Source organism: Dendrobates tinctorius, unplaced genomic scaffold, assembly GCF_039654945.1.
Source record: "Dendrobates tinctorius isolate UK_male_01 unplaced genomic scaffold, ASM3965494v1 ptg000084l, whole genome shotgun sequence".
Taxonomy (NCBI): Eukaryota; Metazoa; Chordata; class Amphibia; order Anura; family Dendrobatidae; genus Dendrobates; species Dendrobates tinctorius.
In genome coordinates this window covers 28,334,602-28,349,171 of record NW_027361752.1, presented here as the reverse complement: position 1 = coordinate 28,349,171, position 14,570 = coordinate 28,334,602, and the positions used below count along the sequence as shown (strand labels likewise).

Here is a 14,570-nt window from a genome sequence, read left to right as displayed (position 1 = left end):
TTGTTTGGCGATATGATGATAAAGCATTGTTTTCTGCCTCGTTTTGCCTCGTTTTTATTTATTTTTTTACGGTGTTCACTAAAGGGGTTAACTAGAGGGACAGTTTTATAGGTCGGGTAGTAATGGACGCGGCAATACCAAATATGTGTACTTTTATCATTTTTTTATTTAAATAAATATATGAATTTAAAATATATATTTTTTTCTTTACTTGGAGATTTAAAAAAAAAATGTTTTTACACATTATAATTTTTTTCTACTTTATTACAGTGTCCAAGGTTGGGACATTACTATATAAAGTCAGATCGCTGATCTGACACTTTGCATAGCATTGTGTCAAATCAGCGATCTGACAAGCAGTGTAGGAGACTTGCCAGCGCCCTGCTCTCAGCAGGTACTGACAAGTCACCTCACTGCAAGACCCAGAAGGACCCCGCGGCCATCTTGGAGCCGGGGATCGCCATGGAGACCACAGGAACAATGCGATCGCATCACGTTGTTCCGGTGGGAGAACGCAGGGAGCCTCCTCCCTGCGCTATTGTTCTGTATGCTGCTGTCAGTACTGACAGCAGCATCAAGGGGGTTAAATGCCCGAGATCGGTGCTAGCACGGATCTTTGGGTACCTGCAGGGTGTCAGCTGTCATATACAGCTGACACCTACACCCAATCACCACGGCGCTCAGCGTGAGGCCACAGTGATCTGGCCGCCGTACTAGTAACCCTTTCGCACTCTGGTGTAACGTCACCTTATAGCACATGTAAGCATTGCTGACAAGTGCTCGGTGCTCCACTGACTTACAGAGTCTATCAGCTTGTTGCTCTTGGTCTGCACATATGATATTAGTGAACATCACAGATGGTGTCCTCCATTATCATGATGAGGTGATCCACTATTATCAACACCTAAGGTTATTAATTAACTCAATTATTTGAAAACTTGTTCTTTTATATATTTATTATGCATTATAAAACTTTGCTGTGGCCACTGCTATTGGACATTGCAAAATTATGTACATTGAGTAATCATGTATTTATCATCTATTTTATTCTGTATTACTATGCTAATTCTTACATTTTGTCATGACTGACGCATCAATTTAAATCTGCTCAGTACACCATATATTTACTTGTGAAAGGCTCACTTTTGTAGCTAAAATGGCATAAGTTTTGGCATGGAAGAAATAAGAGTTAAATGGTTTTTTTTTAATTCAAATTTGCCAAATTTTCAGCGAAAATTTGATTTGCGGGAAACAAATTTGCACAAATTTCAATACTGATAAGATCACAATTGCTCATAAAATACATGTTGGTGAGAGGAGTGAGAAAAGACCTTGGTCATCTTAAGAGCTTAAACTCTACAGGACAGAAAGGGCCTTGCTGACCATAAGAGCTTACACTGTACAGTCTAGAGAGAGGATCCTGTTGACCATAAGAGCTTACACTCTACAGGAGAGTGAGGATCCCGCTAACCATAAGAGCTTAAACTTTACAGGAGAGAGGATCCCGCTAAACATAGGAGCTTAAGCTCTACAGGAGAGAGAGAAAGGACCCTGCTGATCATAAGAGCTTACAGGCTACAGATGAAAGGGAGGACCCCACTGATCAAGGGTGCTTATACTCTACAGGACAGATAGGGCCATGCTGATCATAAGCACTTACGTGCTACACGAGAGAGAGAGGACCCCGCTGACCATGAGAGCCTATATTTTACTGAATAAAATGACTCTGTCACACAATCTGTGCTCCACTGGGAACCGTAGATATGTGATGGCCCAGGTACTGACTACCACTGTACAAGGTATGATATTCCCGAAAATGTCATAGCTGCACGGCCATATGGGGAAACCCTAAAGGCCGCGCAAAATAAAACTTGCTTGCTTTCTGATGCTTCAGTGGTTTGAAAAATAGTACAGGGCAAGTTTTATTTTTGGCAATCCAAAATTCGAAACTCAATATCGAAAACTTCAGGAAATTCAACGCAAACTCAATCCTGCACAAATCAATCCACTCATCAGTTAGTAAATAATTTATTTTTTCACTCTATTCATCTCAATCTGCTGCAATTGTTTTCTATATCTACCTATTCGACTATCTATCTATCTAGGAATATAACAGAAGGCCTAGACATGGCATAAAATCAGACAGGCCTTTTTTGTGACAGAAAATAGCGTTGACATTATTTTAAGAAAACAAAATACATGAGCTTCATTACACTGCAATGGATAAAAAGATCAGCTATTGATGTTATTTGCCATCCCCATCAGATGGATGCAGCAGCCTTCGCTTTCACAGGGAAGTCAGCAGGATCAGGGTCATGTCTCTTCTGTTACACAACGAATGTTCAGTATAATTACAATGAAAGCATAGTCTTGGGTTCATCCACTGCTGCTGAAAGTTCAGAACATCATGTGGTCCCATTAATGTAGAGACAACAACCATATTGATTTATTTACAGAGAAAATATGAAGCTTCACTTTTAGGGGACTGCCAGGGCCTGTAGGCCATTCATGATGGACTTCAAAGTGCTGCAATTTCCAGCATACTAAGATTGTTAGCAATTTGGATACCATTATAGGAATGGGAATCGTTGAAACGAAAATGTTTTCAGTAGTCTATTTTAGACAATTGTTATGGGGATATGGGGAGTCCATCACTGGATAACAGACTAAACTTTGGAGAAGGATAAATTATGAGCTTCATCTGGCTTTGGAGTATCTATCACCAGACTTTATCCGGCTGTCCTTTTTTAAGTAAGAAAAGAATGGGCATCCAAAGCCTGATGGTTTTTCTAAATGTCCTTTTCATCAGAAAATCACATCTTATGCAGCCTTAAATTACCCAACTTTCTAGCAAATAGTTGGGTCCAAGCTTGTAGATGGTGGGATTTTGACAGCCAGAATGGGATCCCACAAACCCAGAGCTAAATAATTTCGAAGGCACCAAAGAGATGATTCTATTCCTTTATTCATCCAAAATGCACTATAGAAGCAACATTTCAGCCAGCAAGTAGCCTTTTTCAAACAAAAAAATGTCATGATCCCAGTGCAGGTTTTTGAGCTGCACGTCGGGGTTAATGTATGGAGCTCAGTGCAGGTGTTGACCTGCACACTTCGGGTTAATGATTGTGGCCTCTTTTTGGTTCTGGGAGAGCTTCTTAAACCCCTGGGAAGCTCCAACCCCTGTCAGTTATACTTTTGCCTTTGGCCGAGTGTGGTGACCTCCGTGTGCCTGTGCTTTGTTATAGCTTGTTTATATGGTTCTGACCCAGTTCTGTTCCCCGTTGTGAGTTTGCCTGTTGATTCAGTACTGCGCTTCCCTCTCTGTGTATGACTCATTGCCTGTGATCTGACTACTCTCTGCTCGACCCTCTTGTACCTTTGCAGCTATCTCTGTGTGTGACTCATTGGCTACGTCCTGACTATCCTCCCTGTCTATGCCCCTTGGTAACTTTGTCTCACAGTTACCCTGCTAGGAGATCTCTTGCAGCTCCTAGCTCTCTGGAGTTTAGGCCACGCCCCCAGCAGTCACATGCTTCAGGTCCTGCTGTTTTGAAGTACGCATCTACTCGGCTGCTGCCCGCTCCACAGGTATCTTTGAGCACAGTTCGCTTTACTCAGGACACGCGCACTGGCTCAGTGAGCAAGTTCAGTGCGGTGTTCCTGACACAAAATGTCAGACGAAGCTTTTGTTTATGCTTCAAAAAGGCTGCTTGATGGCGGAAACATTTCTTGAATGATGCATTTTGAATAAATAAAGGAATAGAATTATGTCTCTGTAGACTTGTAAATGATATGTCTCTGAATTTGCTGGTAACTTGGTGGGAAGTTACCCCTCGTTGCACACAGCCTAGAGAGTATCCCACATAAAGTAAATTAAAACATAACCTTTAATGAACCGTTAAAAGGACATAACACACAAAAACATTACAAAAAAGTGCTCATGTGAACCAGTGCTCAATAAAAAATGGTTTGGTCTCACCATTGGTATTATTATAGCATTCCAGCATCAGGGCGTATCCTGCTGGAGAGACGATCCACTCATGGGGAGCCGAGACATGGGAAAAACAGTGTTAATGTAAAGTCCCTACACTCCCTGTCATGCCCCAGCGTTACTCCTGTCCTAACATGGACAGGCCCCAAGTAGATCCTGTAGTGGACACCCCCACTGATAAGGGGAAAAAATACACAAAAGCTCCGTAGGCGTTTTTTCCCCAATAGTGGGGATTCATTAAGGGAGTCAAATACAGTAGATATAAAGCAGTAGGAAAGTTTATATAGAATTAGTGTTATCCATTAAGTCCACAGGACCTGCAGTGGTGAGGTGCCTAACAAACTAGTGTGACTGTCCACTTGGACTCCACTTGGTAGTGACAGGGATTTTCTTTGGACAATTATTAAATAGTCATTCAAGAATCGATTCTCTCATTTTATTCTATAGACTACTGAAACTCAATGCTATATGTAAACTGATGTTTCCAGCAAAATAGCAAGACCGGAAGCATGATTAACAACTAATTGCACCATTTTTTCTTTTATAAAAGGTCTATTGTGACCATTGACTATAGCTAGCTGTGAAATCCAAAGGGAGAAATTACTGCACTTATATCCTTAAAGAATAAAAAAAAAAAAGCAAAACAAATTGTAGATTGAAATTATTAACATTATTTATACCTTTTGCTCCTTTCTCAATTTTGGTGTTTTCCTATTGAATTAATTAACCAAATTAAAGAAAACTGAATCACTATTGTCAAACATCATGGTGCAAATGACTTGGCAATAGAAAATACATTCTGTTAAAAGAAAATTTTCCTGCTTAAAATATTTGCCCAATGCTGAAATATTGATAACCTATCTATTGCATAAGCAATCAATACCAGATATATCAGTGTCTGTCAATCCCACTGATCAACTGTTAGCAAGTCCCTTGGTTACTAGAAGTATTTAACATAATTAACCAAACCACCACAGCTCCATATATTGCGTAGAGGTCGTTTTCAGGTACTGTAGTTCAGTGAACATGTGTGCTTTGGGGCAGACGTAGGCAAAGTGCGGCTCAAAAGCAACATGTGGCCCTTTGGGTCTTTCGGCGATGCCTGCGGATTGAGACAGCCAAACGGCTAGATTCAGTGGCGTCCTGCACTACACAGCCACCACCTGCCCAGCGTCTATTTTTCCCTATTGTCTTTATCCTTAGGATACAGATACTGGTGAATATAATGTCGGAACAAGGAGCCGTTGGCTGCCTCTTCCATCACTGAGCCTTGGCGTTTGAGAGTGCAGCAGGCGCTATGATATGATTACATTGCATCAGCTGTGCCTTAGTACACAGTTCAGACTGGAGCAGCGGGGAAACAGGGTTAGGTGTGCAGCTGTTTCTTCTAATTCACAGTATGTTATGGGAAATTGTAGGGTCATTTTGCTGTGCCCCATGGGTATGTTTAGGGACATTATGCTGTGTGTTATGGAGCATGCGTAGGGACATCATGCTGTGCTCTGAGGGACATGAATGGGGGGTTGTGTGGGTATATTATACTATGTAAGGGTGCTGTGTGGGTATATTATACTATGTAAGGGGGCTGTGTGGGGATATTATACTATGTAAGGGGGCTGTGTGGGTATATTATACTTTGTAAGGGGGCTGTGTGGGTATATTATACTATATAAGGGGGCTGTGTGGGGATATTATATTATGTAAGGGGGTTGTGGGTATATTATACTATGTAAGGGGGCTGTGTGGGGATATTATATTATGTAAGGGGGATGTGTGGGTATATTATACTTTGTAAGGAGGCTGTGTGGGGATATTATACTATGTAAGGGGGTTGCGTGGGTATATTATACTATGTAAGGGGGCTGTGTGGGGATATTATATTATGTAAGGGGGATGTGTGGGGATATTATAATATGTAAGGGGCTGTGTGGGTACATTATACTATGTAAGGGGGCTGTGTGGGGATATTATATTATGTAAGGGGGTTGTGTGGTTATATTATACTATGTAAGGGGGGCTGTGTGGGGATATTATATTACGTAAGGGGGATGTGTGAGTATATTATACTTTGTAAGGAGGCTGTGTGGGTATATTATACTTTGTAAGGGGGCTGTGTGGGGATATTATAATATGTAAGGGGCTGTGTGGGTACATTATACTAGGTAAGGGGGCTGTGTGGGGATATTATAATATGTAAGGGGGTTGTGTGGTTATATTATACTATGTAAGGGGGGCTGTGTGGGGATATTATATTACGTAAGGGGGATGTGTGAGTATATTATACTTTGTAAGGAGGCTGTGTGGGTATATTATACTTTGTAAGGGGGCTGTGTGGGGATATTATATTATGTAAGGGGGCTGTGTGGGTATATTATACTTTGTAAGGGGGCTGTGTGGGGATATTATACTTTGTAAGAGGGCTGTGTGGGGATATTATATTATGTAAGGGGCATGTGTGGGTATATTATACTATGTAAGGGGGCTGTGTGGGTATATTATACTTTGTAAGGGGGCTATGTGGGGATATTATATTATAAGGGGGCTGTATGGGAGGGAGGAGGCTCTTTGTGAGGGACGTCATACTGTATGGGTGGTTATGTGAGAACATTATACTGTGTGACGGTACTATATAAAGTATGACTGAGTTTGTAGGGACACACACTACTTGAGTGGCTGTGTAGGGACATCATACTATGTGCGGAGCTGTGTTGAGCATCATACTATGTGGGCACATCAGGGGACTGTGGGACACATCATTTTGTGTTGTGAGCTGTTGATTTGGATGTAAAGAATGATTAAAATGAGCAGAATAATCTATTGTTTAAGATAAACATTTTAAAAAGCATTAAATTATACTATGTTTTTATTAGCTGCCACAGGGAAGAACAATTTACATGTATTAACAGTAGTAGTGAGTAATCAGGCTTAATTCTGCTCAAGATTAAATGATAAAAATTTATATAAAACAATGATAATTAACAGAACTAAGATCATCCGGTTGGTTTGGCCCTCTGCAACAGTCACAATCTTTGATGTAGCCCTTGAGAAAATTAATTGCCCACTGTCGCTTTAGGGTATTTATAAGATTCCATAATGAAAAGTTTGGCTGCCATTTAATGCTATATTTCATCTGGCCCCAGCTTTGTTTTTTAAAGGTGATATTGATAACCAGACCTGCAGCAATGTATCTCCCATGAAGCGATTCATCTGTGACCATCCTGAGAACAAATTTTTCTGGTTAGAAGGTTACATCGTGAGATTAAACCATTACGGGATTCAAACGGGGTATTACCATCTCAGATGTTTTTAGCATATGGAGAGCTTGTCCGTGACTTGAAGCAAAATATGATATGATAAGATGATTGTGGCCCCTAGGATGCGAGTTGTGCGCCCCTTTATATGATTGCGTCAAGAAAAACTTCTACTCTGTTGAATGCTTAGTGTAAGGATTAAAAGGGCACTGCATAATTCATATTGCATAATTTAAATCTTTGGGTCTTGTACCATCCCACAAATCTAACAAAACACAGATTATATTTTTTTCTGAAATGTTCTAAACTATGCAACAATATAGTAAACGAATGCATAAAACACACAGAATCAGAAAGATATAACACGTCTTTTATACTTACGAACAGGAAGAGTCTGAAAAACTTCTATTTTACTGTATTCTCCTTGTCCTTTTCCATTAACAGCAGCAACCTTGACTTCATAAGTCGTATTGGCTTCCAAATTGGCCAGAACAACAATAGCTGTACAAATAAAATGCCATTAAAGAGAAAGCATTAAAATACATAACACAGTATCTCAGCATACAGCTTGTAAATATGCCATTCATATAGTGTCACATCTGCTTGTCCTACTTTTTCACATCATTGCAAGAATTGATTTTCTAATAGGAAATCTGTGATACAACCTTGATTTTTGTCTGCTGCAGAAATATCTAAAAGCATATTAGTCTATTCATATAGTAATAATGCAGAGTTACAGCTAGGCTTTACTTGAACAGTATTCAACTTGGCCAAGAGCGGCTTGTTGCTTCTCCTCCCCCAGAGCAAAGCAATTGGTGGCAGTCATCTACCGCTTTAAACTGATTTAGGACTGCTGTTCTTGCTAATCCCTTTCAAAGTTAAAAGAAAAAACTATTCAACCCATAGCCAATTTTATAAAATGATGTTTTAGAATAATATAGGAATTGATGGCCCCAAAGTGCTAAAGTTTTTTTAATCTTGAAGTATTTTACATTATCCAAGACAAGAGTCAAAAGGTCTTAATAACTGTATTTATTGCATAGTGGCTTGTAATCATAACTTTGATGGGTCATTTCATGGTGACAAAAGTAAATGTATAAAAGAGAAAAACTAGGCAACCAAATAGAGTAATATACAGTTGTCCTCTAAAGTTTACATACCCCGGCAGAATTTTTGCTTTCTTGGCCTTTTTTCAGAGAATATAAATGATAACACCAAAACTTTTTCTCCACTCATGGTTAGTGGTTGGGTGAAACCAGTTATTGTCAAACTGCTGTGTTTTCTCTTTTTAAATCATAATGACAGCCCAAAACATCCAAATGACCCTGATCAAAAGTTCACATACCTCATTTCTTAATATCGTGTATTGCCCCCTCTAACATCAATCACAGCTTGAAGTCTTTTGTGATCGTTGTGGATGAGCTTCTTTATTTTCTCAGAAGGTAAAGCTGCCCAATCTTCTTGGCAAAAAGTCTCTAGTTCCTGTAAATTCTTGGGCTGTCTAGCATCAATTTCACACTTGAGATCTCCTCAGAGTGGCTCAATGATATTGAGGTCACGAGACTGAGATGGCCACTCCAGAACCTTCACTTTGTTCTGCTGTAGCCAATGACAAGTCGACTTGACCTTGTGTTTTGGATCGTTGTCACTTTGGAACGTCCAAGTACGTCCCATGCGCAGCTTACGGGCTGATGATTCCAAATGCTACAAAGTATCTCGCCTACAATACGCAAAACAACACAGAGACAAGCCTCAAAACTTCTGGAACAAGGTAATTTGTAGTGATAAGACCAAAATTGAACTTTCTGGCCACAACCATAAACATTACATTTGGAGAGAGGTCAACAAGGCCTATGAGGAAAGGAATACCATTCCTAGTGTAAGTGCAGGAAATATGTTTTGAGGATGCGTGAGCTGCAAAGGCACAGGAAACTAGGTCAAAGTTGAAGAAAAGATGAATGCAGCTCGTTATCAGCAAACACTGGAGGCAAATTTGCAATCATGAGCCCGAAAGCTGCGCATGGGATGTACTTGGACGTTCCAACATGACAATGATCCAATATTCAGTTGTTTGACAATAAATAGCTTCACCCAACCACTAACCATGAGTGGAGAAAAAGTTTTAGGTGCTATCATTCATATTCTCTGAAAAAAGGCAAAGAAAGCAAAAAATCTGCGGGGGAATGTAAACCTTTGAGCACAACTGTACGGTACATAATAAATATTCCACATGCTTGAATAACAGAAGTGGAGAGCTGACAATTTTAATGGAATGGGGAGAAATGGGAGGTGTACAATGTAATTATAAAATAGTTACCAGCTCTGAGATGTCTTCAAAAGTGAAGAAAACGCCCTGCTGCACCCCATAACAGCTATTTTAACAACAACTGTATTAGTTACACTCTACAGAACCAAAGGCCAATCTTTTAAGAGACCTACTCTGATTAGATAACAGATTTTGTCCACTCTTATGCCCCCATACTTATTAGACAGTTCTATGTTTATGTGACCCCAAATTTTGCACTGCTGATTCTTTTGTTCTCTGGGAAATTAGATTTTCTCATAGAGAATACAAGAGTTCTCGGCGGAAAAATTGCTTCTGTGAATAGTAGAGCCAACTAAGATGCCTGTCGCCTGAAATATTTGCTGAATCATTGTTTACCTGACAGCCATCTAATGTGTATGGTGGGCTTAAGACTATTATGACATATTAGAATTATGGATCCATCAAACTAGACTACCCGATGTAAGTGCAGAATAGCATGGGAAAAGGTCTAGTCTACATGTCCTTCACGATCTCTGTTAGTGTAATTACTCACTTTGTGTTCCATGTGAATGAACAACTTTCCAAGTATCTGAAGACACTTCTTTAAAATCCATTTGGTAGTGATGTATGGGGACACCACCATGGGAGTCCGGCTTATTGAAAAATATTTTGGCATACGTCTGTGATAATTCTATAACTCGTAAACCATGCGGACTGGAAGGCACATCTATGGGATAAAAAAACATCAAAGTAAATAAGTATAGCTACAAAGTATTCAAGCACTAAGTACGAGAAAATAAGTCTTTATATTTCATAGGCCAAAAGTGGTCGATATGTCTGGATCATCTGGTAGTCACCAATCACATGAGGAAGCTAGTGAATCAAATGGATATGAAGCGATCGGTTATGCATTGAACGGACTGCTTTAACGCAGTATGAACCTGGCCTTACATGGCCAGCATTGGAAGAATGGACTAGCCAAGTAAAAGTATTGCTGGACTTGGTTTTGAAAGCACACAGATAAATAGTTTGAGGGGGTGAAATAGTGCTGCCAAAACAGTAGAGCTGATCAAACGATTGGTGGTGGAGGGAGAGGTATGGGAAGGATAAATGAAAGGTGAGGGCTTCCTGACCCTCTGAATTTATTTGGCTGCCATGTTTGCAAAAACAATTCAGATTCTGGGTGCTAGAAATTTCGAAGGAAACTAATAACAAATGTGACTATTTCAAATCGATTCGCGCATCTCTAACTGTTGTAAGGCAACTACCGGAAACATCGCTAATGTTTGATTGTTGAGGTATGTATCATGGAGATGGTTGTCATCTGTGATGTAATCCTAGAGTATTGCCCTTGTGCACATAGCATGAAGAGGATTGTTTGGTGCATCTGGGCTAGATTTTATGGGAAGCCTGAGAGATGGGCAGGTCTTGCTGCCCACATACCCCACCTCTGGGTTGCCATGTTAATATGGAGTCTGTTGTTTGACACATAGTCTTTGTGTGGAGGAAGAAGGCTTCCAGTGTGTTATAGCCAAGCTGAGCCCTTATACTAGATGTTATCCAGCCTGTGTGACCAGGATGGGCTCTCAAGAGACTTTCTCAAAATAACTGTATAGTTTGATTTACCTGCACTGAAAGCCACTTATTTTTTCACTTGTTTATGGCTGTTTTATGAAGCAGCAATAAACCAGCATGGATATTTAAATGGAAATGCTTCCTGTTTTGTCTCCCGATGCACCCAAGTGAGTAGCATTCCCATACTGTGTAGTACCTCCAGCAGTCAGGTCTAGACAGACATAACATTCATAAACTCTGAAGCATGTAATTTCTATACCATGATAACCAATATATTTTTTCTAATAAGGTTTTAATTGATTCTCCAGAAATGTTATTGCAATTCTGCTCAGAAATTGTAGTACTCACCAATACGCGACTAGCCTCTTCAGAGAGGATGAGGACTTGAACTCTATATTGGATGTAGCAATCCTAAAATTTAATATCGACCCTTTCCCTTTAATGAGCCTTGTTACATGACTTGGGAAAGGAAACCAAATCAAAAACACTGCTTGCAAACATGGGTGTCGGGTGTTTGCCACTCCTCAGTGCAAAGCCTGACATCTGATTTGGCTAGGTGAGAGGCCTCCCCAAAGAATCTGTCTCTTGAGGTATAGAGTGACCAATAAAAACATGAGAATAGGGTGCAGCTTCCAGGATCTCCTCTGCAGTTGTCTATATCTAAGGAATATTCTGCGATAGGAGAGTGGAAGCATCTAAGAAGCTCGAATCACACAGTAGAGCTCAAAAATTACAGTCACAAGGCAGGAATAGAGAAAACATATCATTAAAAAATCTAACAAAGGGGAAAAATACATAAATATGCCTCTTTGGAACATTTCATGCAGCACAACCTTTTCTATAATGACAGGTAGAATATTCTTTAAAGACCATAGCAATAAAATTACCCATTTCTGTATGTATAATAACGATGGTAAGGAATTTCAATGCTCCTTTAAGACCAATCTCTCAGAAGTTGGAGTCAGAGTCAGAAGTTGCTGTCTTTGGTGGCAAAATCCGAATGTAAGAAAAAAGAGGGCGTTCTGTGGCACATCCCTCTGTTTGTGAAGATGTTTCTGATTTGAGATTTAAAACTCTGATAATTATCTTACCAAGATGGTCTCTAACCTGTGGCTTTCCAGTTTCCCCAAGACTACAAGTAAGCTAGAAAGGTCACAGCCTCTGAAACTGCCTCTTAGTCTTTTTATGTTGTTTGCATGTAATTTAATTGCACTTTTTCAGGACAAAAACCTTTTTCTCTGCTAGCATAATTGGACGTTAAGTGGGAACATGTTCTGTCCAGCATTATGGCACTTAAAAGGAGAGACAGATTATCTTTTTATAAAAATTCATAATGTTCCCAGTGCTCATGTTAAATGGGGTCATCCAGGAATTTTTATTTTTTTTTTCTTATGAGGCTCAGAACTTGCAGTTAGTTGCAATACCTGCTTGTCTGCCCGCTACTGATTGCTGCCACGTATGAGTGGTCTCAGACCACTCTTGCTGGCAATTCTGCTGCTTCATTTGAACTCACGTCAGCAGAGCAGCTCTTGCTCTTCAGGTCTCCTCTCCTGACAGGGCATCACTGCCAACATTATGCTGATTGACAGCTGGCTCCCCGCAGTTAGTTAGCAGGGAGCCGTCTGTCAAACGGTGTTACGACAGTGATGCCCTGTCAACAGAGCAAAATGGAATGGAAGAAGGCTACTCTGTTGAGATATTAGGAACCGTAAGATTTTAGACCCATAAGAAAATAATACAAAAGTCCCTTGATGGCATGCTGGGAATTTTATTTTTGCAAAAGTGTATCATATATCTAGCATGAGAATGGTGTTCTAAAGTAATCATAAGACCTTTTTACATCGATAATCTGTATGTTGTGATTGACTAAGACTTGCTGGTGAGATGCTTGAGAACAATATCCCACGGTGGATGTGAGCATCAGATGTCTGGTCAGCGGTACCTCATGCTCAGTCATGTGCTTTTCCGCTTCATGCTTTTCAGCTTTACACTATAAATACCATACAAGTTATACTTTAGGGAAATAATTCACTCAATTTAACTCATATCCCAGGCTGACAAAATGCAACATTTGTAATCGTGTGTAAAAAAGAAATACCAACATCTCGAAGGGAATACAAGACAAATAGAAGTCCTTAAGCCCTTTCAGAGTGACTGGAAAAGTTATTTATCTTGGGGGTAAAAGAAGCTAAATAAGCATTAGTAAAAATCTGTTATATAAGAATCACACTGCACATACCAGCCAATGTGAGCACATACTCCTGAATCCTTGATCCTATTGAATTGATCGCTGTACAGTTGTATCGTCCAAAGTCATTGTCTGATATTGGAGTAATCTAAAAAAAACAGTAATAATAAAAATAAATATTTTCTCGATATAAAAGTTATAATTACGACAAAACTAAGCACATTGCATTATCATCGTTCTTAACTTTGTGCCCTTTCCTCGCCACCAAACTCATGTCCTTTTTGTTTCCTAGCTGTATGCAATCATCTGACATCCTGGTAATGTCATGCCGTGTGACCATGACAGTCAATTAATGTCTGGCTCTAAGATATTCCCCCCATGAGGACATCGCATGCCATTCCTTGACCATCATGATCATCTGATATGAAGTCACATGGCTATCAAGTCAATGCATGAAGCCGGAAGAAAAGATGGACCGTGGACCTCCAGTAACAACACAAATATAATACAAACAGTAGATATATTGTGCTTTTTGAATGCAAACCATTTAAAAGGATTTCAAGTTTAAAGTTTGTATAAAACTGATGTCTCATCCTTAGGAAAGGATGAAACTGCATTTGGGAGAAGTATAACACCTAGGCTTTCGTTCCTGCTTTTCTTGATCCCCCTCAACCTCTTGCCAGTATCAGTTTATGCCTCTTTATTATTTTTAGTATTTGGATGCGGTTTTGATCTCTATTTATTGTGACGCATTTAATATTTGTGATTTTTTTTTTACTTTACCTTTTTGCTACTGCTCCACTATTGTGCCATGTTGTACCTTTATAAACTTGGATATTGAGGTTTATAGTTGAGGGTATTTACCTGTATCTTATGGGTAGGTTACCTGGGTTATTCACTTTAACCATACACAAGGGTGAATATAATGAGGGCAATCTGGATGGGGTACAAATCCCATGGGTGTTCATGGCTAGATTGCACCTATCATAATATCTTTTGCGCTTTTCGCTAGACAAGGAGAATTCATGTTGCTTCGCTGCCGGCAATAGAGAGATGGATCGCAACCGCAGAAGGAAGCCATTCTTGGCTTTCCGCCCATCATCTGCTCTATGACTCGGGCAATGAGATGATGTCATCACACTGCCTGCGTCATTTAGCGCTTAGGCGGCTACAAGCTAAAGGAACCAGAGCCGCTGCGGATTGCCAGGAAAGCCAATTTTTTTTTCTTGAAAATGAATGGATTGGTGATGAGGGTGGGAATAGAGGATATTACAGTCTAATAAATAGGGGGCAAGTCAT

At 39.9% G+C, this 14,570-nt stretch overlaps 1 protein-coding gene across 7 annotated transcripts in view; it reads right to left on the bottom strand.

Annotated features, from left to right (window-relative positions):
• Positions 1 to 14,570, bottom strand: part of NCAM2 (neural cell adhesion molecule 2) — a 588,464-nt gene that overhangs the window by 146,366 nt on the left and 427,528 nt on the right. For all 7 annotated transcript variants that reach the window (XR_012233936.1, XM_073584499.1, XM_073584500.1 and 4 more), the window contains 3 exons: positions 13,323 to 13,419; positions 10,062 to 10,235; positions 7,624 to 7,743 (listed from right to left, as the gene is read on the bottom strand). Coding sequence is in view for 6 of the 7 variants with exons in the window: in XM_073584499.1 (XP_073440600.1) it covers positions 7,624 to 7,743; positions 10,062 to 10,235; positions 13,323 to 13,419 (391 nt within the window). In the remaining variant the exon portion in view is untranslated. The remainder of the gene's footprint in view (positions 1 to 7,623; positions 7,744 to 10,061; positions 10,236 to 13,322; positions 13,420 to 14,570) is intronic.